Raw genomic sequence first — 27,978 nt, forward strand, 5'->3', positions numbered from 1 at the left:
TGTTGCCAATTTCAATACCATCAGTAGATTTTTGAAAAAGTTAATCTATTCCAATTAAGTAAAAATTAAATGAATAAGGTGAAAGAGGATCTTGTTGAAGTATGTCACATGATAGGTTTAGTGGAGGAGATATGGTCTTTCTCTGTTTAATTTTTATATTATATTTTGAAAATAATTTTAATATTGTTGGTGAGAATCGTTCGCCTGCTCCTCTATCTTTCAAAATGACACCAGTAAGGGAACATAGTCTGAATCAAAGGCTTTCTGAATATCTATGAAAGAGGCACATACTTTTCTGTTTTTTTTAGTTAGGTGTAGTTGTATTAGCAATAGTAATAAGAAAATTGCAGATTCTGTTCCTTTATTTCTGATGTAAGCCTACTGAAATTTGGCTTCCAACTCCATTTCTTTAGTCCATTGTTGGCATTTTACTGCTAATATTGTTGTAAAACATTTTCTCAGAGTTGAAAGTAAAGCTATTGGTCTGTAGTTATTTGGAGATAATTTATCACCCTTTTTATATATCATAGTAAGTAAGACATAGTTCCATGAAACTGGGTATGAGATTGCATTATATATTGAGTTAAATAAATTCAGTAGTTTTATTCTTGTTTGGTAAGGTAGTAATTTCAAGGATTTAGTTGGGATAAGATATGGTCGCTTCCTGGGATTGAGTTGCTTCGAGTTTTGTTAATGGAATCTTCTAATTCTTTAATTGTAAATTTGGAGTCTAAATATTCAATGTAGGAATCAATACTAGATATTAGTGATGGAATTGATTGAATATTTGGAAAGTGTTGGTAAAAATTTCTCCATGTATCAAAATTTATTACTGAGATGTTTTCACTTAGATTTATGTTGAAGCAGAATTTTCGTATTGTAGACCAAAACAATTTACTATCCTTGCAGTTATTGATTAAGGTTAATTCCTAATTTCCAAAATATTTTTTCTTTTTGGCCTTGAGTACATTATTGTAGGTCTGTTTAGCCTTCCTGTAATTAGTAAAGTTTAAGTCATTTGAATCTTTCCTGAATAGTTTTAGATTGTTTTGCTTTGTCTTTTTCATGTTGTAACAGTCAGAGTTGTACCATGGTTTTTTAAATTTATTTTTCATATTAGTTACTTTATTTTTTATCTGTATATAGTCATTCATTATATGTAACATGAGTAAATTTCTTTGCTATTAAAATCAGTTATTTCTGGGATATTATTAAAACGTTTTTCAATTTCAGCTGAGTATCTTTAAACATTGTAGTTTATCCTTTGGTATCTGTTATTTGTTTGTTTATTTTTTCTGCAGAAACAATCTAAAAGTATTGTCACTGTAAAAAAAATGACCAGATGCATCAAAGATTGTTGTGATAAATTCCATACAACAGTTTAGTAGAAATTCTGAACATATAGTAAAGTCGATTGTAGATTTTCCAGTATGTTCATATTCAGCAGGGTAATCAGGTTTCATGCATCCGTTTAAGATATACATTTTTTGGGTTTTGGATTGATTAATTAACCACTCAGCAGTGACCGATGGATATATCCGTCAAGGGCGATCGTGTGGCAGTGGTTAAGGATGGATATATCTGCAAAATTCTTTTGCGGATATTGCCAAAAACTACTGCAAAAAAAAAAAATTCACATAAAAAAGGATTTATGTAACAATAAAAATAGACTTTTCTTTACTAGACATAACTGTTTACAAAATGGTAATGAGAACAAATGCATAGAAAGATATTTTAAAAATTTCCCTCGTTTATTCTCCACTACATAGGGATAGCACTATATCTGACTAACCCACTGCTGAAAGGTTAACATTTTAAGAACTCATTAAGATATACATAATGAAAAGGATGGATATTTACTATCATCTGGATACATGATAACATTTTCACAAAGAAAATGTTTATGAAAACCAGTCAAACTAACTGGTAACTGAAGTTCTAGTACAAATTTTCAGACTTTCATTGTGCAACTGGATCATATGAGAAAATTCAGTTGGTGTGTCATTAGCTTGAGGAAATGATGTGAGAAGGATTTTTCTTGTTGATTTTGAAACGCTTGAAAATATTTGAGTTTTCTAAAAAAATTTCATTCTAAGAAATGCAGTTTAATAGAGTTTATATTTGAAGTGCTTCTTTAACAAGTATGTTGTCTTTTTTTATTATTAAATTATATTTACAGATTTTCTAATTAAGTCTATTATACTGCATGAAATAATCTAGGTAATAAATTAATGTTAAATAATTAAAATAAATTAAGTTATCAGTTAATTGATTAATAAATGAATGATGTAAACAAGTGTCACAAATTGAAAACTTTTGTAAATTCTCAAAATACAGATATGCTGGTTATATACACTCCAATTCCTTATAAAAAGTAGGCATTAAAACAGTTTTATTTTGGCATATTGTAATTTTTAAATTTCTTTTGATTTAATACTATATATAAAAAAATGATGATATAATAATTCCACATACACTTCAGACTCATTGATTATTATATACACCTTAAAAAATGTACACTCCGTAACCAATATCTGGTGTGAAAATTCAAAACATAGGTTGGCAAATGCTTTCGACGCCCCTCCTGGGCTCTTCTTCAGGCCAAATTTGCCGTAACTGGATTCTTACAATCGAATGTTTTCAAATCAAAATGTGCTTTACTTCTAGAAGTTCAAATACGGAAGGCAATCTCCTGCCGTTTCAAAAATATATAATTTTTTACTAGTGGAGATACGATTACATCATATCTCCACTAGTAAAAAATTATATATTTGATAATCTGATGATGACCTGTTGATCAGGTTGAAAACGTTAGTTTAAAGTATTAAATGATTCTCAGCAATAAGGTGTATATGGTATATAATATTTAAATATATAATAAAATGTTTGTTTTTAAATTTTGCATTTGTAAATAAAAATTCTTACAGAAATGAACATTTCTAAAACAATTAAGATAAATTATATATGTTTAAAACAAAAAATTACTTATTAAATAAAAAGATTATACATACCACACGCCCAAATGTCTACAGGTTTCCCATATGAATCTTTCTTTAGAACTTCTGGTGATAAATAACCAGGTGTTCCAGCAAACCCTATACAGAATATATTATATATTTATAGTTAAAAAAGTGATAATTTAGCATAAAAAATTAAAATACAGTTTGTAAGGATCATATAGTTATATTTAAATTAATTTCTTTAACTTTTTCAATCTGTATATTAGCATATAATTTCAATTCACAAACAAAACACTTATTTTATTAAATGTTAGTTAAAATAAAAATAATTTTAAAAAACCAAGTTTAAAAATAAAGAAAATGAAATATTAATTTTACCAAATTAATAGAATAGATTTTGCTTTAAATAAAAGTATTACTGAAACTTTTGTAATTTTTAATTATTGTGTTAAAAATAGCTGTTCTAATGTATATGTTATATTTTAAAGATATGATATAATGTCCATATAACTTTTTAAATTTCTACAATAGTCTATTATGAGTGTGGATATGGCATTGACAAATATATTGAAATGAACTTCCACTGTCATGGTCATCAACCAATCAGGTAAGGCCACAACCACTCTTCAAAAAACCAAAAAAAAAAAAAAAAAACCAAAACAAAACATCTTGTGAAACCCATTCTGTTCTAAGAACGTTGCTAAGAGTCAGTTCTCTCTATTGCATATATCTGAATTGTCATTCATTCCTTAGTTTTCTGCTAGTTATAGCAGGTCCAGTGAGCACCACCTCTTTTTCCATGCTAATCTATCTTGTACTTTTGTCTTTAGCTCCTTATAATTACCCTATTTTAAGTTGTCTACCATTTTAATTCTTCTTCCTCATTTCTTTTTGCCTGCAACCATTCCTTCTATAATATCATTCCATAAGTCTTCCTCTCGAATCATGTGTCCCATCCAATCAGCTTTTTGGCCTCTTTATTGTCTCTAATATGCTTCTTTTTTCACCCACTCTTCTTAGGACTTTCTTATTTCTCACCTTATCACTCTATATGATTTTCTCTATTCTTCTCCACAGCCACATCTCTAGGGCCTGTATTCTCCTAATTTTGCATTGTCTCAAGGTTGAAGTTTCAGTCCCATAGAGGAAAATACTCCCGATGTAGCATTTGATTAGCATTTTTCTGAATTATAATTTCAGAGGACCACACAAAATTGTTTTCATTTTGCTAAATGTCTCTTTTGCCATTCCAATTCTCCTTTTGATTTCTTTCCCACTTCTGCACTCAGAGTGAACAGGTTTAGATACCTGGGTGCTTGTCTTATCCAAGTATCTAAACCCATTCACTTGTTCCACTTAGTCACCATTTGTATGAATGTTGACCTTTCTTTTCTTTTCTCTGATCCATAACACTTTGGTTTCATTAACATTAATTTTCATTTTGAAGGCTGTACACCACCCTCTTTAATCTACTCAGGATCTTTCTCATTTTACCCTTGCTCTCTGCCAGAATTGCCATATCATCAGCATACAGTACTTTAGCCACTGAAGCTATCCCCAATTATAATTTCATATAATTATTCAATTTATTCAAAAAATTGTCTGTATCATGGTAATTTTGATAAAGGTACCAAGTATAAAACTTTGCACCTTGACAAAATTCAGCAAAGTAGAAGACTGAGTGGATTAGGACTTGCATTTGTTCTATGGTATCAGTGACTAAAACCACACTAGAAACCTGCCACAAAATAGGTATATTGTCTAGTCTGCAGCTATCAACTATTTGACCTACAGTCTAAACAGATCATCAGTAACAAGTGTAATGTCTTGCTGGTCACCAAAATCACAACTTACAGTGCCCTCCTCTCAACTTGCTGCTGAATTGAAAACTCCTAACACCATTGGGTGATCCAAAGCATACATTTTGTCAATTATCCAATATAATATTAAGTTTTAATAAAAAAAACATATCCATTTGATGATGCTCATTAAGTCATTAAAGAGGAATTTTGTCACCACACCAATGGTATTTTCAAATGTTCAAAGCTGATAAGAGTTAGTTATAATATATGTTTCCAGCAACCAAAATGAACCAGAAAAATAGTATTCATCTGCTTTTTTCCTCTCCAACTTACCTCATTAATTGGCAGTGGTGGTACAGAGATGATAATGCTGAGGATAATTTTAATAATTTATGTAAGCAAGCCAACTTTTAGGGGAAATCAGTTAATTTCGCATCAGTGATGATCTAGGGTTTTTTCGCATGTGGGTAGTGGTGGCGGAGACAAAGATGACAAATGTCTAACAAAAACCATTTAATTAACATAAAATAAACTTCATCTAACATAACCTTAATCGTTCCAGTTAATCACTTTCATACTTGTTCAAACGTTTTCGACTCATCCTGGGTCATCTTCAGGATATCGTTGTAATAAAATAAACTAACGTGCGGAATTGGAACGTTCAAATCGAATCCAGCCCGATTCAAATTATTATCAAACAGTTAACCTTGCTAATGGAACTATTCTCTCGTGCTATGATGACGATATGGCGCGTGAGAAGATCTTGGTGTAAATTTGCTGCATAATCATTAAAATTAATGCCTTACGACTCAATTACCGGGTGTTTTCCCCTCATAACAGTATTTCCACGCTTGTGAAATGCTAGCCGCATCTTTATAGTTAATGCACGTGCTTTTTTAATCCAGCTTTGTAAATTTCTAGTGTTTCCATTATTCTGAGCTGGTCCGTGCGGTCGGTGAGTCTTATGAGACAAGCATTTTAGATCTGCAGTGATTCCCGGTTCAGAAGCTGCACGTGCAAGGGCGGTGGTATGTTTCCGCTTGTCTATATTGCATTGGTGTTCTTTCAACCGTTGTTGCAGGGAGCGTTTGGTAGAGCCAACGTAAACCATGTTATTATTGAACCTGCTATCTCACATGGGGATCTCACATACTCCCGGTGTGCGATTCAAGTCTATCGGGTCCTTTCCATTGTGGAGTAGGTCATATACCGACGGTGGCCTGCTATATGCCATCCTGTTTTTTGTGATGTTTGAAATTTCTCTATAGATTCCATCAAGGTGGCTGTTGTACGTTACAACTTTCCTCATTAGGTTGTTATCACCCGACCCCACTATGTCTGTGTGCCTGTTGTTTCTGTTCCCCCTTGTGTAAGTGCGTGCGATGTTATATATTAGGTTCTTGCTGTACCCATGTAGCGTTGCTATTTCTTGTATATGTCTGAGTTCAGTTAAGGTGTCCTCATACTTCGAATTGTGCGTGAATGCACGTTTAGTTAAGGCCCAGAACACCGCGATCTTGTAGGTATACGAATCTTCCGAGTTGGCAGGAATGAATAACGGTACGTAGCAATTTTTGTAGAAGACCCTAATGGGTACAGCAAGAACCTAATATACAACATCGCACGCACTTACACAAGGGGGAACAGAAACAACAGGCACACAGACATAGTGGGGTCGGGTGATAACAACCTAATGAGGAAAGTTGTAACGTACAACAGCCACCTTGATGGAATCTATAGAGAAATTTCAAACATCACAAAAAACAGGATGGCATATAGCAGGCCACCGTCGGTATATGACCTACTCCACAATGGAAAGGACCCGATAGACTTGAATCGCACACCGGGAGTATGTGAGATCCCCATGTGAGATAGCAGGTTCAATAATAACATGGTTTACGTTGGCTCTACCAAACGCTCCCTGCAACAACGGTTGAAAGAACACCAATGCAATATAGACAAACGGAAACATACCACCGCCCTTGCACGTGCAGCTTCTGAACCGGGAATCACTGCAGATCTAAAATGCTTGTCTCATAAGACTCACCGACCGCACGGACCAGCTCAGAATAATGGAAACACTAGAAATTTACAAAGCTGGATTAAAAAAGCACGTGCATTAACTATAAAGATGCGGCTAGCATTTCACAAGCGTGGAAATACTGTTATGAGGGGAAAACACCCGGTAATTGAGTCGTAAGGCATTAATTTTAATGATTATGCAGCAAATTTACACCAAGATCTTCTCACGCGCCATATCGTCATCATAGCACGAGAGAATAGTTCCATTAGCAAGGTTAACTGTTTGATAATAATTTGAATCGGGCTGGATTCGATTTGAACGTTCCAATTCCGCACGTTAGTTTATTTTATTACAACGATATCCTGAAGATGACCCAGGATGAGTCGAAAACGTTTGAACAAGTATGAAAGTGATTAACTGGAACAATTAAGGTTGTTAGATGAAGTACATTCCTCCAGTTTTTTGTTTGAGGTTCGTTTGAATAAAATAAACTTACATATCTTCCTCATACACACCGGGGTGTATAATATATAATTAGAACTCACTTGTGCCTGTGACCGGTGTGAAATTAATTAATTCAAGTTAACGAACGTTTTCTGGACGCCTTCCGTGTCCTTCTTCAGGTTAAACTGCTGGATTCTATTATTTTTAAAAAACTCCGTTCCGATCTTTTAAGAACGAATTCGAATGATGATAGTTCATCAGTCGAATTCGTTCTTAAAAGATCGGAACGGAGTTTTTTAAAAATAATAGAATCCAGCAGTTTAACCTGAAGAAGGACACGGAAGGCGTCCAGAAAACGTTCGTTAACTTGAATTAATTAATTTCACACCGGTCACAGGCACAAGTGAGTTCTAATTATATAAAATAAACTTACACTAGGAACAAATAGTTGCTTTATACAATTAATTGTTTGAATGTCATAAGCATCGAGGTTTTCTCGGTTGTCGAATATGAGCCCCAGGGCAGTGGCAGGTGAGGAGCTTCATCAGTTGGCATCAGTGGCACAGCTTTCAGGATGGGCACAAAAGACGGGAAAAATATTCTTTTGCACGTTGACACACAGTGTCTTCATGATTTGGAACTTCACTAACCGAGTGTGACATGTCCTTGAAGATCAGGGATTAAATCAATTTCTGTTCCTTCTTTTGTCCCTTCTGATTGGTCATTCTCCCCCAATCATACTTTCTGAGTGGCTGGTCCCTCGTTACGAAGCGTAATGGAATTCCTTAACTGGAGTGTGAGAAAGGTCAAAATCAAAGCTGAATTCAATCTCTCACCAATCAAAAGACTTTCCTTCTACAATTTATGGCTTCTGTGTTGCAGTTTGATATAAACAAAAGATGTCGGACTACAACCATTTTTTCTTTCCTATTTAAAACAATTAAATTTTTCTCTAAATTAACTGTTTTTTCAGGAATTTTGTGACAGTTAGAACCTGTCTGGGACCGCAACTTATTAAAATTATCATCATCTTAATCATGGTAGCTTAATCACCTATACTACAGACTCTTGTACACCTTTTAAACACAGCCGTTTATTGCTATCATTCAAACGTTTTCGGTTATTTTTAATAACCTTTCTCAATAACCGTTACATTCGAATGCGGTCGTAAATTTAAACAAACGTCGCCAATCGTAAAGGAACTTTTTGAAATGGTTCTATTCGTGATCTCCTAACGGGAGATTTACAAGCCAGAAAATTATAAAAAAAAATATATATCCTTAACTGATTCCCCTGCTTGTCCGTTGTTATACCTACTATATTAGTATAACACCCATATGATTCTTGCACATCGCAGCTGTACATGAATTTCCTTGCCTGTTACAATGTTTAATGAATATCGCGTTCGTATAAATATCTGCTGTCGCTGGTTTTCTTATCTGGCGCTACCTTTCCTTCGCTACAACACACTGTTTCTCCAAGCCAATGAGATCTTGCTGGCTTCCCTGAAGTTAATGGCCTGTCCTTTGTAGCTGGTTTTGAAGATATTCCATGCTTCCGCATACTTTAGATGTTTTTTGCTGTAAACTTTTTGTATGAGCTTTGCTTTATCCCAATCTGCCTTTACTTCTTGTTGGTCTGCCAGAATATACGTTGCCAGGGCTGTGTTGGGATGTTCGAGTCTTATGTCTCTTTGGTGCTCGGTAAGTCTTTCTTTAAGGGATCTTCCTGTTGCTCCCACGTAGTATAGTTCTTTTTGTCGTCTGTTATCTATTACCGGGATTTTGTACACCCCTGGAATAAGGTGTAGGTTCGGTTCGTCTTTGTCGGCTCTTAGCAGCTGATATATTGTCGGGTTCCTTTTGTATACTATTTTTTTGTTTGTGGCTGCTCCTATTCTTTTGTATACATTATTTAGTTGCGCTCTGTATTCCATGATTGTACACTCGTCTGCTTTTCTTCTATTTGGCTCTTTGTTGTTAGGCGGTTTGAGGTTAGAGAAAGCCTTGCTGTTCACCCCGAATAGCTTAGCCAACGTGTTGATATATTTCAACTCTTCGTTTCTATCTTGCAGCTTGCTGCAGTGCTTGTACGCTCTTGTCACTAGTGCTCGAAAGGCTGCTAGCTTATATGATACCGGGTCGTGGGAGTTCCATGGTATGAACCATGGGGTGTATGTAGGTTTTCTGTATACTTTAGTAACAACTCCATCTCTGGCGTCTATTTGTATATCGATGTCCAAGAAATGTACATTTCTGTCATTCATTTGTTCCAGCTCAATTTCTAGCCCGAAGTTGTTGCTGTTGATGTCTTTTACGAAGACGTATCTATGTTTGGTTTATTCTTCCAGATGACGAAAACATCGTCTACATATCTTGCATAGATGAGAATGTGCTGTGCGTATTTAGGTATGATGTTTTCCTCTAGTGTTCTTAGTACCATTTCGCATAATAGGCCAGAGATAGGGCTGCCCATCGCTACTCCTCTTTGCTGCTCATATGTGACTCCATTAAAGTTGAAAATTGAGGAAAATGTGGCGATATGTGCCAGTTCCAATATTTGGTCCCTTTTCTTTTCTGCATTATTAATCTTGTTGAGTAAGAAGTCCCTTAAGTGGCAGAAGCACGGCTCCAGGTTTATGGACGGGTATAATGCTTTAAAGTCTAGCACCGTCATAACGCATCCTTGTTGTATATGTATGGTTTTCATTCTTTGCAGAAGCTCTGTGGGGTTTTTTATGTTGAACTGATGCGGCGTGCTATGTGCGCTTATGTATCCTTTTAAAAACCTTTCTAGTAGTATTGTGGGCGAACATGCTTTGTCTACTACTGGTCTTATACTTTTGCCATTTTTGTGTGTTTTGGCGAAGCCGAACAATTTGGGGACTGCCGGTGAGGATATTATTATGTTCTTCATCCTTAATTCTTTTGCCAAGGGTGTAGCTGCAAAGCGTTTTATTCTTGCCTGCATCCTTTCTAGGGCTCTTGGGTGCGCCCTTATGCAGTTTGTATCCGTTATGTATTTAATTAGCATTTCGTCATATGTATCTTTTTTCATGATGACCAAGTCCTGAGATTTGTCCGCTCTTGTAAGTGTATATTTATTAGCTTTTAGCCATTTTTTACTGTTTGCAATGCTGTTCCATATTGGGCTGCCATCGTTTTTTCGTTTTTCCTGGTATCATATACGCCCACGACCCGGTATCATATAAGCTAGCAGCCTTTCGAGCACTAGTGACAAGAGCGTACACGCACTGCAGCAAGCTGCAAGATAGAAACGAAGAGTTGAAATATATCAACACGTTGGCTAAGCTATTCGGGGTGAACAGCAAGGCTTTCTCTAACCTCAAACCGCCTAACAACAAAGAGCCAAATAGAAGAAAAGCAGACGAGTGTACAATCATGGAATACAGAGCGCAACTAAATAATGTATACAAAAGAATAGGAGCAGCCACAAACAAAAAAATAGTATACAAAAGGAACCCGACAATATATCAGCTGCTAAGAGCCGACAAAGACGAACCGAACCTACACCTTATTCCAGGGGTGTACAAAATCCCGGTAATAGATAACAGACGACAAAAAGAACTATACTACGTGGGAGCAACAGGAAGATCCCTTAAAGAAAGACTTACCGAGCACCAAAGAGACATAAGACTCGAACATCCCAACACAGCCCTGGCAACGTATATTCTGGCAGACCAACAAGAAGTAAAGGCAGATTGGGATAAAGCAAAGCTCATACAAAAAGTTTACAGCAAAAAACATCTAAAGTATGCGGAAGCATGGAATATCTTCAAAACCAGCTACAAAGGACAGGCCATTAACTTCAGGGAAGCCAGCAAGATCTCATTGGCTTGGAGAAACAGTGTGTTGTAGCGAAGGAAAGGTAGCGCCAGATAAGAAAACCAGCGACAGCAGATATTTATACGAACGCGATATTCATTAAACATTGTAACAGGCAAGGAAATTCATGTACAGCTGCGATGTGCAAGAATCATATGGGTATTATACTAATATAGTAGGTATAACAACGGACAAGCAGGGGAATCAGTTAAGGATATATATTTTTTTTATAATTTTCTGGCTTGTAAATCTCCCGTTAGGAGATCGCGAATAGAACCATTTCAAAAAGTTCCTTTACGATTGGCGACGTTTGTTTAAATTTACGACCGCATTCGAATGTAACGGTTCTTGAGAAAGGTTATTAAAAATAACCGAAAACGTTTGAATGATAGCAATAAACGGCTGTGTTTAAAAGGTGTACAAGAGTCTGTAGTGTAAATTAACGCAGTTTTTGAAGAGTATAAAGTATTAATCACCTATCTCTAGACAAACTTGCATCTAATTATTAACTTTGCCAAATTACAGTCTGTATCAGGCTATAATTAAGCTGACTGTCTGGCTTTAATCTGAAATTAGGTTTGTGGAGTTGTTGTTTAAATTAGTGGGATGCAATTTTATTTGCTGTTTTCTCAATTCTAATACACTGTTAAATCTGATGTGATGCACTTTTGAGACATCAAAACCTGAAAATGTTAGCCTGCAAATGTAATGCACAGCCTATAATCACTAAACACAGCTGTGGGAAGTTAATATATTCAAACAGTAATAAATGCACTTTTGAAAAATGTTTTATTGTCATGTTTACAGAGCTTCATTACGTTTACATTTCCAAATATATTTATTTATGATTCCATTATCAGACAGAAGATTGTCAACTAAAACAAAATAATAGTAATAATTACTGTAAAATCAATATTTTAACAGTGATATTTCAAATCTGTATGTAATGGCATAAAATTTCCCAAATACTCAAACCACAATGAAATACTTGTATTCATGTTCTTCAGCATAGTGGATAATTCTCCATTTAAACTTAGCTTAATAAGAGATTCATCTGCTGGACATCATTCACTCAGCTTACTATAGTTCAAGATCATGAAAACTGTTCCAAAACCAAAGTAGTAGGCATGATATGTACTGTACCATTTCTATAACAATGTAATACAGACAAGATGCTGAGCAAAGTGAGGAGCAAATGATGATAAATTAAGTCAACTTTGTATCTTATTCTAATGAATACTCTAATTTTAAAATTAGAAAAGTTCAAAAAGGATTGTATTAGATGAAGAAAACATGATATTACAATTAATATAAAATCAACAATTAAAACAGAGCCTGTTTGCTAAACTCTTATGATTGAGTGAATTTGGCATGCACAAGTATAAATATAAACTGCATAGATTGTATATCTGAAGTTGCATTGCTGAATTTTCTAGGTTAGTGGTAACTAACAATGGAACCTAGAAAATATAAAATTCCATATTTATTATAGAATATATATTTATCTTCCTGCAATATTGACAGTTGCATTAGAATATATATAAGTATAGAGCTACAAATATAGTCATATTTGTATCTCTACTTCAGTGGGATAATTCTACACCAGGAGCAAATCCTGACCAAAATTTTTGGGCATACTGAAAGTTATAATAAGAATAATTGGCATATCTCTAGCACTAAACAATAGGCAGAAAGGTTATTTGGTGTGAATAAAAAAGGTATGGACTATTATAAAGCCCATTATATCTACACACAAAATATATATTATAATAAAATGTATTAAAAATTTATGATAATAATTCAAATTTTGTGGGCCCTTGTCACTGGAGCCAGGGCTTAAGCCCTATTAATCTCTACATGGATCTGCCCCTATACACAATACATGTATGTTGACTGGGTACCCCAAGCTTTTGATACGTGTTAAATGCTTCAAACGACATCATGTGCAAGCACTGTTTGCTGCAGCAAACAATCGAGTTCCCACAAGCATCGCACTGACTTAAAAGTCTAGCTGCCAATGTAAAAGCAAACAAATGATAAAAGAGTTTACACGTTAGAATAAATTATTATTGGCATATTTGTTCTCATATAAAAAGTATATTGACAGTCAAAACTTTTTCTTAAGCATGCAGTGCATCCTAAGCAAGCCCAGAGAATTCACCTGTTCTACACATTGATGCAAGATATCTGGGAGAAAATGTTGCACAAATGAACAAGACCAGCACTTTTATATCGTATAATATTGGCAGATACAAAATCTCATTTTGACCATTAATGCTACAATGGAGGAATATCATCCAGCAGGAAATGTCTGCAAGCTCTGTTCACCAGCATTTGTTGCAGAGGAGATTCTGCTCACTGTCCATTACTGTGACTTAAACTAATAATGTCAGAGACTGCAGTGTACACAAAAATGTAGATAAGAAAACATTTGCCACAACATAACCTTTAAAGTTAAGCCATATTAGATTGTATATTTTAAAATTTGTTAAATTAATTATTTGTTTTTGTTTCTTTAATACAATAAGAAAAAATGTTTAATAATAATTTTCCATTAATAGTTGCTTTTTACATCACATCTTTCAACAAATTGTTTTACATTTATATTCCTTTAAATGTTTTTATATTTTAAATATGAATATAAAATTGTGTCAATATTTATATGTAATAAATTAAAAGAATGATGAAAGTACTTCAATAACTGTAAATGTTTTATTTACAGTTATTGAAGTACTTTCATCATTCTTTAGTTATGACAAGACAGATTATACTTATATAAAAAATATATTACAAGAAACCTACCATACCAGGCTTGCTGTTCCCCCTGCACCTCAATAGCCAATCCAAAATCTGCTAATTTTACAGCAGCTCCTTTAGCCTTACTTGCAAGAAGAAGATTTTCAGGCTAAGATAAAAATTAAAAATGTTTAATTTTTTACATAAAATGAAACATACAGAATATTCTAAACTACTCTACATCAAAAAGTTTTCGCTAAATGATTTGCTAAATGTCTTTTCAAGAAAATGAGAATTTCAAAAGTTAAAAATCAATTCAAAATGTACAAATACATTTGCTTATAAATTTAAAGTGAACTCAAACAATATGTTTGAATACAAGGGATTGGATGTGGAAGATCAATTTCATGGCCACATAGTTCACAGGATCCAACACCAATTGATTATTTCCTATGGGATTTCTACAGGATCAAGTTTCATTTTGACAATCAACCATAATTCAAGATATGCATTGCTTTGTCTTAGTTTCCTATGCTAAAATAACATCAGAAATGTTGCAATTTGTTTGGGGAAACTTTATTTGTTGCTTGATTATTGAAATGATTATGTGAAAATGAATATCTCTTTGAACATTTGATTTAAATAGCTGAAAAAATAAAGAAATTTTTTTTTATCAGAAGCATATTTTCTGAGTTATTGACTTGTAACGCCTTATATAAAACTCCTTTTATATCTTTATTTTATTTTCGGGGAAAAAGAAATAGAAATGCCAGAAAATTAGACAGTTTGATATACAGCCAACTTGCCTTAAATTGAATACCGATAAATCTAATTCTCACATTAAAGAAAATTTTACCAATGCCCTGGCAAAATGCCATTGTCACAATGTTAATTTGCATGCAATGAAGAAAGCAAAAATTTTACCAGAATTTGTTAAGCTGAACTTCAAATTAACTCCACAACTGTCAAGAAATAACTCCACTTCCAATTATGATTGCTTTTTACAGTTTTATTACAGTACTAATTTTTATTGTTCACATTAAAATGTTCTATTTTGAATAGAATAGATTTTTTTTCCTCATAGTAAGAAACAATTTTGACCTCTGATTGTAAAGCAATTCAAATGTCTGGTTTTAGAAGATCATTCTACTGTACTCAGAAAATAGGTGTTAAAGTTTAAGGATGCTCACCCCTTTAAATGGAAGAGGTCCCATGCAAACATGTGCTAGTTCACATATTAGTGGGTGAATACAGAGATGTCGGGTTTGGTTACTTTGCACCAAATTTTTTTTTTGTTCTTGTTTTTTTAAACTCTTTTGGTGCCAAAAATATTTTCTACTTTTTAAAATAATCTTCAACAGAAAAAAATGCAAATTTATTTTAGCTATATTTTGATATACTACTCCACACTTAAATGGCAAATATAGTCTGCTCTTCATTTTGTTTAATTTGAAAAATCATTTAGAATTTGTTTTTGTTAATAAATTTAATTTTATTTAGTAAATTAATTCAAAATACTGTATTATATTTTAGAGATTTCAATTGTCTGTTAATCCTTAACTCCCTAAATCAGTGGTTCCCAAAGTGGGTGCCACCACCCATGGGTAGTGGGTAAATCTAGGGGGCCAAAAGATGTGAGTGGTGGGGGATGCCAGAGACAGGGTACTGAATAGTAACCATAGGTGAGAGTTGGGATCACTGACAACGTTTCCCTTTCCTCTGCTAAAGCAGACAAGAAGAAACATCGTGTTTAATGGTTTCCAGATGTGGAGAACAATGCATGGTAAAGACAGTGTGAGATTCATAGAAAAGTTTTTCTAAGAATATTTCCAAGCCTTTCTCACACAAGAAAGATGGATTAAAGGCAATGGGGTACTGTTGGAGGGACATTGTGTATAAGTTTATGAAACCAAGGGAGCAATGGCTCAAAAAATTTTGGAAATCATTGCCTTAAATGATACAGCCTTGGCCCTGAAATTTGTTAATACAAAGTTTCAATAAAGCGAACTAACTACTGCTCCCCTAGTGATTCGTATTAACGTGAGTTGACTGTATAGATAAAGTGAATAATTTACAGAATTTGTTTACATATAAACTGAAATTTGCTCCTGAAGAACCAGCAATGACTAAAACTAACTTAATATAAAATAATTCTCATCTTCTCTGATTCAGATGATTTTAAAATTAAGCTTTATGCATTAGTGAATTAATTATAAGATGTGTACAAAACTAGTTGAAAATAATGAAAGCAACATATCAAATTTATAGAAAACCTAAAACAGATTTACTTGTCTCATAATGCTAATGTCTAAGAATATGAAATAAAAATAAAAAAATATTAATCATTAAATTTTACAGACTTAAAAATAAAATAATATATCTTCATTACCTTAAGATCTCGATGAACTACATTATTTTGATGACAATGATGTACACTTTCCAAAATCTGTTGAATGCAATGACTGTAAATAATAATTTTTTTTTTATTAATAAAAGTTTCATTATTTTACATACATATACATTGTGGTAATACATAGGAAGTCTATAATTTTCATATATCTATCTTATATAAAATTCAGTGTATCTTAGCATTTGATATTTTTGAAGTCAATTATCACAAAATATGATTAATATTTAAACATTAGACTTTGTTTTATATACAGGATGGTCATAAAGTAAATTGACAAACTAACAGTAATCTGGGAAATGTGAAAAGCAAGGAATCCATTGAAACTTTTGCAAGATAAGTACAGGGTGACATGAGCTTGTAATATACAAAAATTTGGGTAGAACATGCATTCTATCCATATACGTTTACCATTAATGTAAATGTAACACGTATTCCACCCCAAATTTTGAACACCATATTTTTTCTGGTTGCTGTATGATAACTTAGTTTTTAAATAAACTACTCAGCATAAGACACCAACTCCCTATACTTATTGTGTTCTGTAAACTTTACAATTGACAAATTCTGGAACGAATGTAATCTTTGCTGTTTTCCTCATTTTGATCTGTTTTCTGTTACATTAGGTATAAACATAATACTTACAACCAAATGGCTGTATTATATTATTGTAAATTCCTGAAAGTGTCAGGAAGATTCTGTATATGTGTACAACTTTGTATTTATTTTATTTTTTGTTGATAAATGCCGACGCAGACGCCATGATACTTCCCTTTCATCCCCTTTCTTATCTCACTTTACCTTTCCCCTTCGCCTCTTATCTTAAGCCCTTTTCTATCCCCCTCTTTTCACACCCAGGCAATACCTCTGAGTAACCCTGGATCTTCATCCCCTGTATGCTATTGCTGTCACCTATACTTCTGGTGTTAAAGAAAGTCTATGGCCCAACCAATCAATGACAGGACTATCGATTCAGAAGTTAGTGGTTTCAAGATCACATTGCGTAACATAACAATACCGCTATTTAAATTACATTTCAATGCACATGTGGGAAAGATACTATTTCTGTTTTTCAGTATGCACCACAGTTGAATTTAAGTCAAATTAATAAATACCACATTAATTGATATTCATGTAATATAAATGGCATTCAAGAATTTGTGTTTAAATACACAAATTCTTGAATGCCAATTATTTATTAACATAATATATAATATTATAATATTAATATTTAATGTTTATTAATACTAGGTAACCAGTTAATTAAAACTAAAAATAATAAAATAAAAATTAAAACTGGCCTCTATACTGAAACTAAAAATAAAATAAATAAATTAATTAACATTAAAATTAAAATCAATTCAATTAAAACAATGTTTTGGAAATTGTGGATAAAGTACTTGTTGCCGATCTTGATAGATTTGATTATATTTCATCTTGGCAGTCAGAATTAAGTCTCTATTTATAGTACTTCTTTGTAAGTGTTAGTTTTGGTTTCAGTTGGCAATGATGGAACATTTTGCTTTTAATATATATTAAAAGCAAAATGTTCTGTCACTGCCAACTATATATATATATTATATTGCCTTTATAGTCATTTTATGCATGAAATACAGTTAAAAAAGTAAAAAAAAGAAAAAGAAAAGAAGGTTTTGTTTTGGAGGTTAGGAATGGATTAATCCATTTACATTGTTTCTTATGGGAAAATTTGTTTCGGTTTCTGAATAACTTTTAGGAACAAATTAAGTTTGTAAACTGAGATTTGACTGTAATTGGTCAAGTTATTTTATAACTGCCCTGCATATAACAAACAATCTTAAAAAATATTATAATTCAAATACTAATAGGCCTAAATAATTCTTATATAATTTTCAGCAAAAAAAGTCAGGAAATCTGCAAATATCACAGAATCTGTGTGTTGCTCTCACTCCTTTTTGATCCAAACACGTCTTTAAATTCAGTTCAGTATAGGAGGATGTATGAAAATTGGAACGACCAAACATAAGCATGACAAATCTTGCCATTTTTCTTGTAAACTATAAATGATAATCTACTGATTTAAATTTTGAATAGAAGATTTATGTCCATATTTAAAATGGTAGGTAGTGGAGTGTGTGCAGCTGTGCAGGGGAGGGGTAGCACTGAAACTGCACTGAACATTGAAAAAGGTGGCAGTGAAACTTTGGATCGTGAAGAGATAGGACTGAGAGATAGGTGTTGGTTTGTACAGAATAACAGGATCTACAATATTATTTAGCAATAATTACCAATAAAATAGAATTTGTAAAGTTATAAGCCGATAACTGTGTGAGTTGAAGAAAATTCTCATAATGTCGAGGAAATTGCAAAAGAAATATGAACAGAAACGTAAGAAACATATATAATTGAAAAGAAAAATTTTAAAGGAATCAGAAGAGCCCAAATGATGCAGATTTGTATAGAGTGCATAAGAAAATCAAGCGTATCACCTCCGACGCAAATATTTCGAGTGCACCATCACCCGAACTAACAGACATTGACTTGGAATGTGGTAACCACAAAGACTTTATTCACTCACATCTTATTCTTCCTCCAATAACACAAAGACAGATTCACATCTTAACCAATTGCAACTGTGTCCCGTACATAACCCTCCCAGTTTTTTTCATCTGCATGACATTTGGTTAATTCATCAGTCAGCTTAAATAATTGTGTACAGGACATTTTGGACCATGTGGTAGATCTCACACAATTCACGTGTTTTTATTCATTCATCACACAAAACCTTCAAAACTCCAGTGATATGAGTTTACAAAACAATGAATGTTTTCAACCCCATCCGGGTCTTCCTCAGGCTATGGTTATAAGAAATTTGAATACGTGTGAAATGGAACAAGAAACCAAAACGAATGTGATTCAAAGTTAAGATTAAAAATGGTTTTTCAAAAGTTTTGTGTGATGAATTATATTTCCTCCAGTACTTGCTAAGAAGTTCATTTGTTTTTATTCATTGTATTTTTTATCTCCACATACTGTATGTGACCAGAAGCAATCATGCCAATTTTGACAGATTAATGATCTATGATATGTCTTCTCTCTAACTACAAATTTCCATCTTCAGATGGCCTGCAGAATTTCAGAAGTATACCAAAATATCATCGTAGAGTTAAAATCAGGTTTTCAAAAACACCATCAACAACCAGCTTTTCTGCCAAAAATCACCACTCCCACTAAGTTTCAGGGAAGGATGGGAAGAAATGCAATGACCTTAAATGGGTCTGCACTGAACCTAAAATAGCACGCGATAAGTGATTTCTCCCTCTCAGGAGTGTGCAATTTCTTCTGTTTGAATTATTTTAAATTTACCACCTCCTCGCTTTAAGAAAATTTGATTTTATGATGTGATGCAAATCTTTCTTGTTTAAATAAAATTTACAAATTATTTTAAATTAAATTGTGAAATTTTTTACATAATGTAGAAATGACATAGCTAATTATGTAATTGATTTTACACAAAGTTTTTCATTTTTTTTATAAGTGAATAAAGTGCTTTTTAATAAAAAATTTATATAATTGTGTGCAAAATGGGCTTATATAGACTTGGCCAAATATTACATAATGGGAAAATGGAAAAATGGAAAGGAAAAATGCAGAGACATTAATAAGTCAGGGAATTATAGATGAAATTAACTGTGCAGACTCTGGAAATATAATGGTGTATCTATAATTTAACTCCTTGATACTTCTTTCCAAAAGATTGAAAAAGATTGGATCAATGCAAATGAATCCTAAAATACTAAACCAAACAATTGCTGTAATTAATCTGCCTATTTTTTGAAACAATTAATAATTAGATATTAGAAGTAAACATTAAGTGCCATTTCTTCTCAAAATTAATAATTATAATATTTTAATATTTATTAAATCATTTTTAGAACAGTCTGGAAGAAAAAAAATCAGCCTGGAGCAGGATTCAAACCCACAACTTCCATTTACTGTGTGGTGCAGATGGAGGTCCAGTCAGCCACCTGGACCTCTGACTGTTCTAAAAATTATTTAATAAATATTAAATTATTATTATCATCACTTTCAATAAGAGATGGCACATAATATCTACCTCTAATACCAAATTACTTAATATTAAATTATTAATAGTAGTAAAAAAATAACCAAACAACCATAATTAATCAGGTTTAGTATTTACATTGGGCTTTAGGATGTATGTAGAATCCTAAAATTTTTACAAGCAAAATTTTTTTTGACCCTAATGAGATCCATTTCTATAATTCAGTAAGTCAACATTTTACAGAATTACTTCTGTATAGTTAATGCTAACAATGAAAATATTTCTAATGTAAAAAATTATGCACACAGAACTTTTATGGTGTGATAACACGTAAATATCGACAAACTTTTGTCGACATTCATGCATTACTACACTGTAAAAGGTTCTGTGTATGTAATTTTTTGAAGTAGTTCTGGCATGGTGAGTAGTGAGTTATTTCTAATGTAATTACATTAATCATTTTGAAACTGCTTAAACTGTTATACAAATATCCTTTAATAAGTTCAATTACTGTTGACTCTCTCCAACAAAATGTGAATTGTATCCTCTATTTGTGTGCTAATAATAAATCAGCCAAATATATTGTTTTTTAATGTCACTTTCTTATACTACTAAATTTTAAATATTTTCCATTCATCCAGTTTTCATGAGAAAACATATACTTTATGTTATTTTATCTGTTAATGTTTTCAAACTTAAAATTATCAGAAAAGTTTTCTGGTCAAACCTTACTTATTTAAAACAGATAAGTAGTATAGACAGGAATAATTTCATTACAAAATCTAGCTGGAACTACAATCAATCAATTGTAAAAGAATTTTAAATAAATCATAGAAATGAAATACTTTACAATTAAAATAACATTTTTGAATTGATGATTATCTAGAAACACACAAACAAATTTAGAAAAGTTTACATTATATTAAATACTTGTGAAAAAAGCAACACTAATAAATACTGTGTAACTATTGTATTGTAAAGTGCCAAGTGTTTAATAAATAACACGGTCTTGTGTTTGATGCTCAACATATAAGAAAACACGGTTTCAAGAATACCTATTGTATTGTAAACAAATGATCGTAAAATACACTTCACGCCAACATTCAAATAATTCAAGTAAATCTTTGCAAAATTAAAGAACCTTCCCACTTGCTCGTGCTGATTGTATAAAATTGATGTAATTTCCTTATATCCATCGGTGCCACATTTTGAAGTTGTCATGCTTGTAAATGTACTGCTACTTAACTCTGGATACCCAGTATGTGAGCCTCTCATACATGTTACATTTGTGAGAGGCTCTCTTTCTCATTACAGAAAACAATTACTTTCAATTTAATGGCAAAATATATAAACAGACCCAGGGAGTGCCAATGGGTTCTCCCTCTCACCCATTTTGGCAGAGCTCATCATGAGGAATATAGAGTATTGTATTTTCCAAATATTTTTTCTCATATTATTTTATTATAAATCCTTCCTTAAGTGAGTGTAAAAGAGTTTATATTATTACAAGAAAGGATCTCAAAAAGATGTGCAGATTTATAAAAATGTTAAAACAAATAGACATTATTGTTTGCTCAAGAAATATAAAATAAATGTACAATAATAAAATTAATAAAAAATTGGGATAAATAACATTAATCAAAGAACTCAAACAAAAATAATGCTGACAAAGAATAAAAATAATCTACGATAATCCACCTATACACACCGGGGTGAAACCACTGTAACTTCTTAAAAACCTTTTAACCGGTGATATAGCATCGGTTAAAAGGTTTCCAAGAAGTTACAGTGGTTAAAAATAATCTAGTACAGAAAAAGTTTTCATTAGGAAAACAGTATTGATTTTAAATATAAATAAAAAAACTTAAATGCAGTCGGGGCTATTTTCAGCTGGAAAGTGTCTGTATGCTGTACTGACAGATAGCATAGAAAATATTGCTAACTGTATACAGTATTAGAAGTTGTTCAGTAAGAAAACTTCTGTTTGGTGACTGATATGGTAGAAACAAACTGAGCTACTCTATTGTTCCTAATGTTTGAAGCAGATTGAGTAGAGCTAACATAAAAAGCAATTCTTCCTTTTGTCAGAGGCCATGTTTCAATTAACAGACAATACTGTCTGGTATTTATTTGCCCTGCTATGTTCTTGTCAAGAAATAAACAAATAAACAATTAATAGTATTAAACATTGTTTTTTAGTTGTTATTACATTTTTCCTGAAATTTTTAGTCACTATATATGCATATTAGAAGTTACTTTTTTTTTTAGAAAAAGTGCACTGAAACAATTGTGATATTTAAAATATAAAGTGTAAATAATACAGTAGATTAAAGCTTTGAAAAAAAAACTAAAAGAAAAATTACAGATTCAATATAATTTAAATAATAATTAAGTAACCACAGAATAGAGAAACTTCAATGCAATGTTTATTAATTTTTACATTCCACTGTCAAATTCCAAATTAACATGATGCTACTTCTTGCCAAAAGATTGAAATGTCTTCCTTGTATCAATGAAAATGAGTCCTAAAATTTTGAATTTACTAAAAAATTAATTTGCATTCATATGGAATTATATTTAATGCAAATTATGTAATAGCCCAATTGAGTAGTAATTATTGTAATATGTATATTTAAAATTTTTGTATTAGCAAATATCAGTTAGACCTCATATATATAATACAAAATCTTCAAATATACAAATATCAGTTAACCTTTTAAATATACAAATATCAATTGTCTTTGTTATTCAAACTGCCTGAGAACGACGTGTAAATTACGTTGAAAGCGCTAGCACAAATAAAGTATTTCTGTTAAGTTCTTTAATGCCTCCTTATCTGAAGTTTTAATTGTGTTAATACAACTGTCGGCATGACATCCAAGCTAACTATTTAGTATACCTATCAGTTAGACCCATTAGAAACTGTATATTAGAATTGCTAAAAAATAAACTTTGTGAAGAGACTTTTTGTTTTAAGTTAGTATGTGATAGTGGCCACTAAATGATTAATATCAAATAGTTGACACTTTCAAAAAAGTTTAAAAATTTTTAAAATTTCATATCAGATATTATTTAATTACATATAAAGCCAAATCTGATGTCTAGCAATAATAAAATGATACCACCAGATTTTTCACTTGAGATATTACATAATTTGTACTAAAGGTAGGCAATTAAGCCATCATATATTAAATTTAATAATTACAAATAAATTAGTTTAGAATATTCTGCCTGAATCTGCTTTGAAGTTAAGAGTGAACAGAGGTCCAGATAGTGTAATTGCCAGTGCATCTGCACAATAAACAGAAGTTGTGGATTTAAGTTAAACTCTGAATTAATCTTTTCTTCCAGAATATTCTAAATTAATTAATTACTCACATTCTATCCTAATTAAAAATCTGGCAATATTATATAATCTAATTATTTACTTAAATTTTTCTGTAAATTTAAACTAGAAAAGTTATTTATATAGAATTATATCATAAATGTTATTACCTTGCATCAGCTTCACTATAATATTCTCTGGCAACAATATCTTCAAATAGTTCCCCTCCAGTAACTCTATTTTAAAAAAAATATTATCAATAAATATATATTTTATATATTATAGAAAGATCATAATTTCTTATAAAATTTAAAACAACTTCATGATTTTTCAGAATAACAAATTTTTTAATATAGAAAAAAATGAGTAAATAAAGTTTTTGAAAACATTTGCCCCTACAGAAATTTAAAAAAAAATTAGGTTAATGTTACCTATGGCGCGAAATGGCGGCTCGTCTCTGATTCCAACAAACAGAAGAAACGAAACAGTGGAGACACACATTCTAACCTAACCTAACCTATTCCAATAATTTGGTTGGTAATAATTATGGTAATTTATTAGAATAGGTTAGGTTAGGTTAGAACATGCATCCCCACTGTTTCGTTTCTTCTGTTTGCTGGAATCAGAGACGAGCTGCCATTTTGCACCATAGGTAATATTTACCAAAAATTATATATACTCAGTATACTTTGGATTAGCTGTGCTCATATTATCCAGTTCACAATTCATTCATGAATGACTTAATAATGAAAATGAGAAATAACATGCTAAAACAAAATCTTCAATACAGCAGTTGTGCAGTATGTCATTATCTACTATTATTCATTAGCTACAGTAGCATAGAGAGGAAGAAAGTTGACTATTTCTTAGCACACAAATAATTTCTAAAATTACTTTTTAAAAAATAATAAAAATCAAAATTAATAATTATTGTAATATGATTCATCACACAAAACCTTTGAAACTCCAGCGATACATGGTTACAAAACAGCAAACGTTTTCGACCCCATCCGGGTCTTCCTCAGGCTATGGTTATAAAGAATTTGAATACGTGTGAAATGGAACAAGAAACCAAAACGAATGCAATTCAAAATTTAGAATAGCAAAGTTAAGATTGAAAATGGAACATTATGCTCGTGCTGAAATGATAGTTAAACAGTGTAACATCATATTTGCGAAACAGTGAATACACGTGAAATATACCCAATGCGTAATCAGTTGTAGGGGTGCATTCCCTCATAACAAAATGTCCATGTGTGAGAGATGTTGACTGCATCCTTAGAGTTGATGCATGTGTTATGTAATCCCCCTTTATATATTTCGAGAGTCTCCATGGTTCTGAGCTGATCTGTGCGGTGTGAGAGTCTGATCAGACGAGCACTTTGTAGATCAGCTGTGATTCCCGGTTCCATGGCAACAGTTGTAAGGGCGGTGGTGTGTTTTTTATTGTCAATGTCGCATTTGCACTCACGAAGCCATTTATGAAAGGAGCATTTGGTTGAGCCCACATAAACCAAACAGCTATTAAATCTGTCATCCCAAAGTGGGACAGCATATACCCCCAGTGCATGTTTCAAGTCAAGTGTGTCCTTTCCATTGCGGAGTAAGCCGTAAACCGATCTTGGCCTATTGTAAGCTATCTTAGTTTTAGTGATGGAGGAAATTTCTCTGTATATTGTATCAAAATGGTGGTTGTACCCTATGATTTGTCTTGCATGGTTGTTATCCAAAGACTCCACAAGGTCGTTGGGAGTGGCATGTGTGTTCCTGCGTGTAAGTGCAAGCAATATTGTATATTAAGTTCCTATTATACCAATGTGTGGCCATTTCCTGAATGTGTCTGAGCTCGGCCATGGTGTCTTCATAATTAGAGTGGTGCGTGAACACCCGCTTAGTTAAGACCCAAAAAGCCATGATCTTGTAGGAGTAAGGATCCTCCAAGTTAGTGGGGATGAACAGTGGTACATAGCACTTTTTGTAAAAGACCTTAAATGTGATCCCATTATCCTTTATTTGAAGATTAAAGTCGAGAAAATGTGCAGAGGTGTTGCTTTTTTGGTCCAATTTAATGTTTAGGCCATACGGGTTGTTGTTCATCGAGTTAATGAACTGATTGATGTTGGGTTCCGTTTTCCATATGATAAGAATGAAAAGGAACAAAGAAATAATTTGATGTTCAAGTCTCCTGATTACTAGCTGACATAAATCCCCTGAAAGAGGGCTCTCCGTGAGGACACCCTGCTTTTGTAGGTAAGTTTTGTTATTAAAATGGAAGAAGGACGAGTAACATAGGATGTGCGCTAGCTCTAAGATGCGTTTGCAATGTACGGAGGCACCGGAGTAGGTGAGTAATACATCCCTGATCTCGCAGAAGCATGGCTGGATTTTAATAGACAGGTATAGTGAAACAAAATCAAGAACTGTGATACAAGCGGGGTTGGTTGTGCTAAGAGTCTTCAAGGGCTGAATCAGCTCAATCGGGTTCTTGATAGTCCAAGGATAAGTGTTTATATGGTCACACATGAGTTTGTGTACTGCAGTTTCTAATGCCCTAATGGGCAATCTACCCTTATCGAGGACTGGCCTAAGAGAAGGTGGCTCCTTGTGGGTTTTGGCAAAGGCAAAAAGCCTAGGCGTGTCAGAAGACGCCACCACCGCCCTATGCAAGCCCCACTCTCTAGCAAAGCTTGTTTATGTGAAACGTTTCAGGCATGTAACCTGTGAAGGTATCCATCCTCAATGCTTTCACAGTCAGTGTCCGTGATGTACCCTTGTATCACAGAAGTATATGTGTCCTTCATTAAAACAAGAGACTTGCTTTTGTCTGCTCTAATGACCACAATGCTTTGTTCCATTAACCATTTCCTGGATCTATGTATTAGTTTCCAGAAATATAAGAATATCATAGTGTAATATGATATTCTTATATTTAAAATTTTTATAGTATCAGTTAGAAACATTAGATGCTGTACATTAATTAGTACTGTTAAAAAGTAAACTTTGTGAAGAGATTTTTTGTTTTTAGTTTGTATGTGTTAGTGGACACTAAATAATTAATATCAATAGTCCAATAGGTCTGATCTTAAATGTTTGAAGATTTTTTTCTAGAATATTGTTCCCAATTTTATAAATGTTTGTGGGTTTTGCACTTTTCTAAAAGAGTAAAAAAAAAAAAAAGAGAAAAAGATATTTACAAGAACAATAATTTGAAACTGAAAAATTCAAAAGAGGAGAATTTGCCTTTAATCTTGCCAAAGAATATTCCATTGATATTCAAATAATTTGGGAAAAACAAAAACTACAGAAAGCTAATAATATTTGCAAGAGAATATAACAGTATCACTAGACTTTATTGTGGAAAATGTTATTAGTGCAAAAAATAAATCAGGCTATTTTTCTGCTACTGTTAATATTTAAATTCTAAGCAATTTGGTACTAGAGGTACAGTACATGTTAGGTGCAATGTCTTATTAAATTTAATAATTAAAATTAAATTAATATTTATTAAATAATTTCGAATATTCTTGAAGAAAATAATCAACCCAGAATGGGACTTGAATAAGTTGACCAGATTTTAACATTGGTGAAGTAGGACAAAATTTATGGGGGGGTTGTCCTGTTGAAAAAAAATTGTTCTAGAACAACAAAATTTTATTATCAAAGAACACAGAAATTGTATTGCATTATATTTTTTTACATTTCAACATATGTAAAATTTACAAATATAATAAATATATATACTATTATAAATCTTTAAAAACTCTTTAACTCTCTAATGTCATGAAATTTTTTGCAAGAACTTGTTAAATTATATTTCACACATAATATGGCTTTCAAATTCTCAACACTTAGTTGTGATTTATCAGATATATACACTTTATTTACCGTAGAAAAACGCGTTCATGTAACATGCAACGAACAAAATGTTTGCTCATTTGGACAGCCTGTGAACACGCACTGCTCCATTGCTGTAGCTGCATGCCCCAAACCATTTTCTGTCGGTCTTTGTCACAAACATAAAGGGTTTGTCTGCTCAGTATTCTTTATTTCTTCACACCTTGGTACTGATACGTGTGATACAAAATGATCTTTATGAATCTTAAACATTAAACATAAGTTTATGACATAATTGACAAAAACTTAATCTTTCCAAAACTCGGGACTTTTTTAAAATGTTATGGGACACGGGACAAATTGTTAAAAATCGGGACATCTGGTCATCTTAGACCTGAACCCCCAACTTCTGCTTACCATGTGGATGCATTGCCAGTTATGTTACCTGGACTTCCACACATTTAGTTTATGCCCGATTCATTACAGCAATTGTTTGGCTTTGATTAATAACATTATAGATTATATGTTGTGAAATTTTTGCTTATTGACAATACTTC

At 32.5% G+C, this 27,978-nt stretch overlaps 1 protein-coding gene across 10 annotated transcripts in view; it reads right to left on the bottom strand.

The window, feature by feature from the left end:
• The window catches only part of LOC136988659 (calcium/calmodulin-dependent protein kinase type II alpha chain-like), a 205,537-nt gene that overhangs the window by 95,725 nt on the left and 81,834 nt on the right, over positions 1-27,978 (bottom strand). For all 10 annotated transcript variants that reach the window (XR_010882794.1, XR_010882793.1, XM_067286576.1 and 7 more), the window contains exons 5-8: positions 23,758-23,823; positions 16,200-16,272; positions 13,877-13,979; positions 3,012-3,095 (exon numbers count right to left, since the gene is read on the bottom strand). Coding sequence is in view for 8 of the 10 variants with exons in the window: in XM_067286576.1 (XP_067142677.1) it covers positions 3,012-3,095; positions 13,877-13,979; positions 16,200-16,272; positions 23,758-23,823 (326 nt within the window). In the remaining 2 variants the exon portion in view is untranslated. The remainder of the gene's footprint in view (positions 1-3,011; positions 3,096-13,876; positions 13,980-16,199; positions 16,273-23,757; positions 23,824-27,978) is intronic.

This window comes from Centruroides vittatus, unplaced genomic scaffold (assembly GCF_030686945.1).
Source record: "Centruroides vittatus isolate TY-2023 unplaced genomic scaffold, ASM3068694v2 scaffold_373, whole genome shotgun sequence".
Classification (NCBI taxonomy): Eukaryota; Metazoa; Arthropoda; class Arachnida; order Scorpiones; family Buthidae; genus Centruroides; species Centruroides vittatus.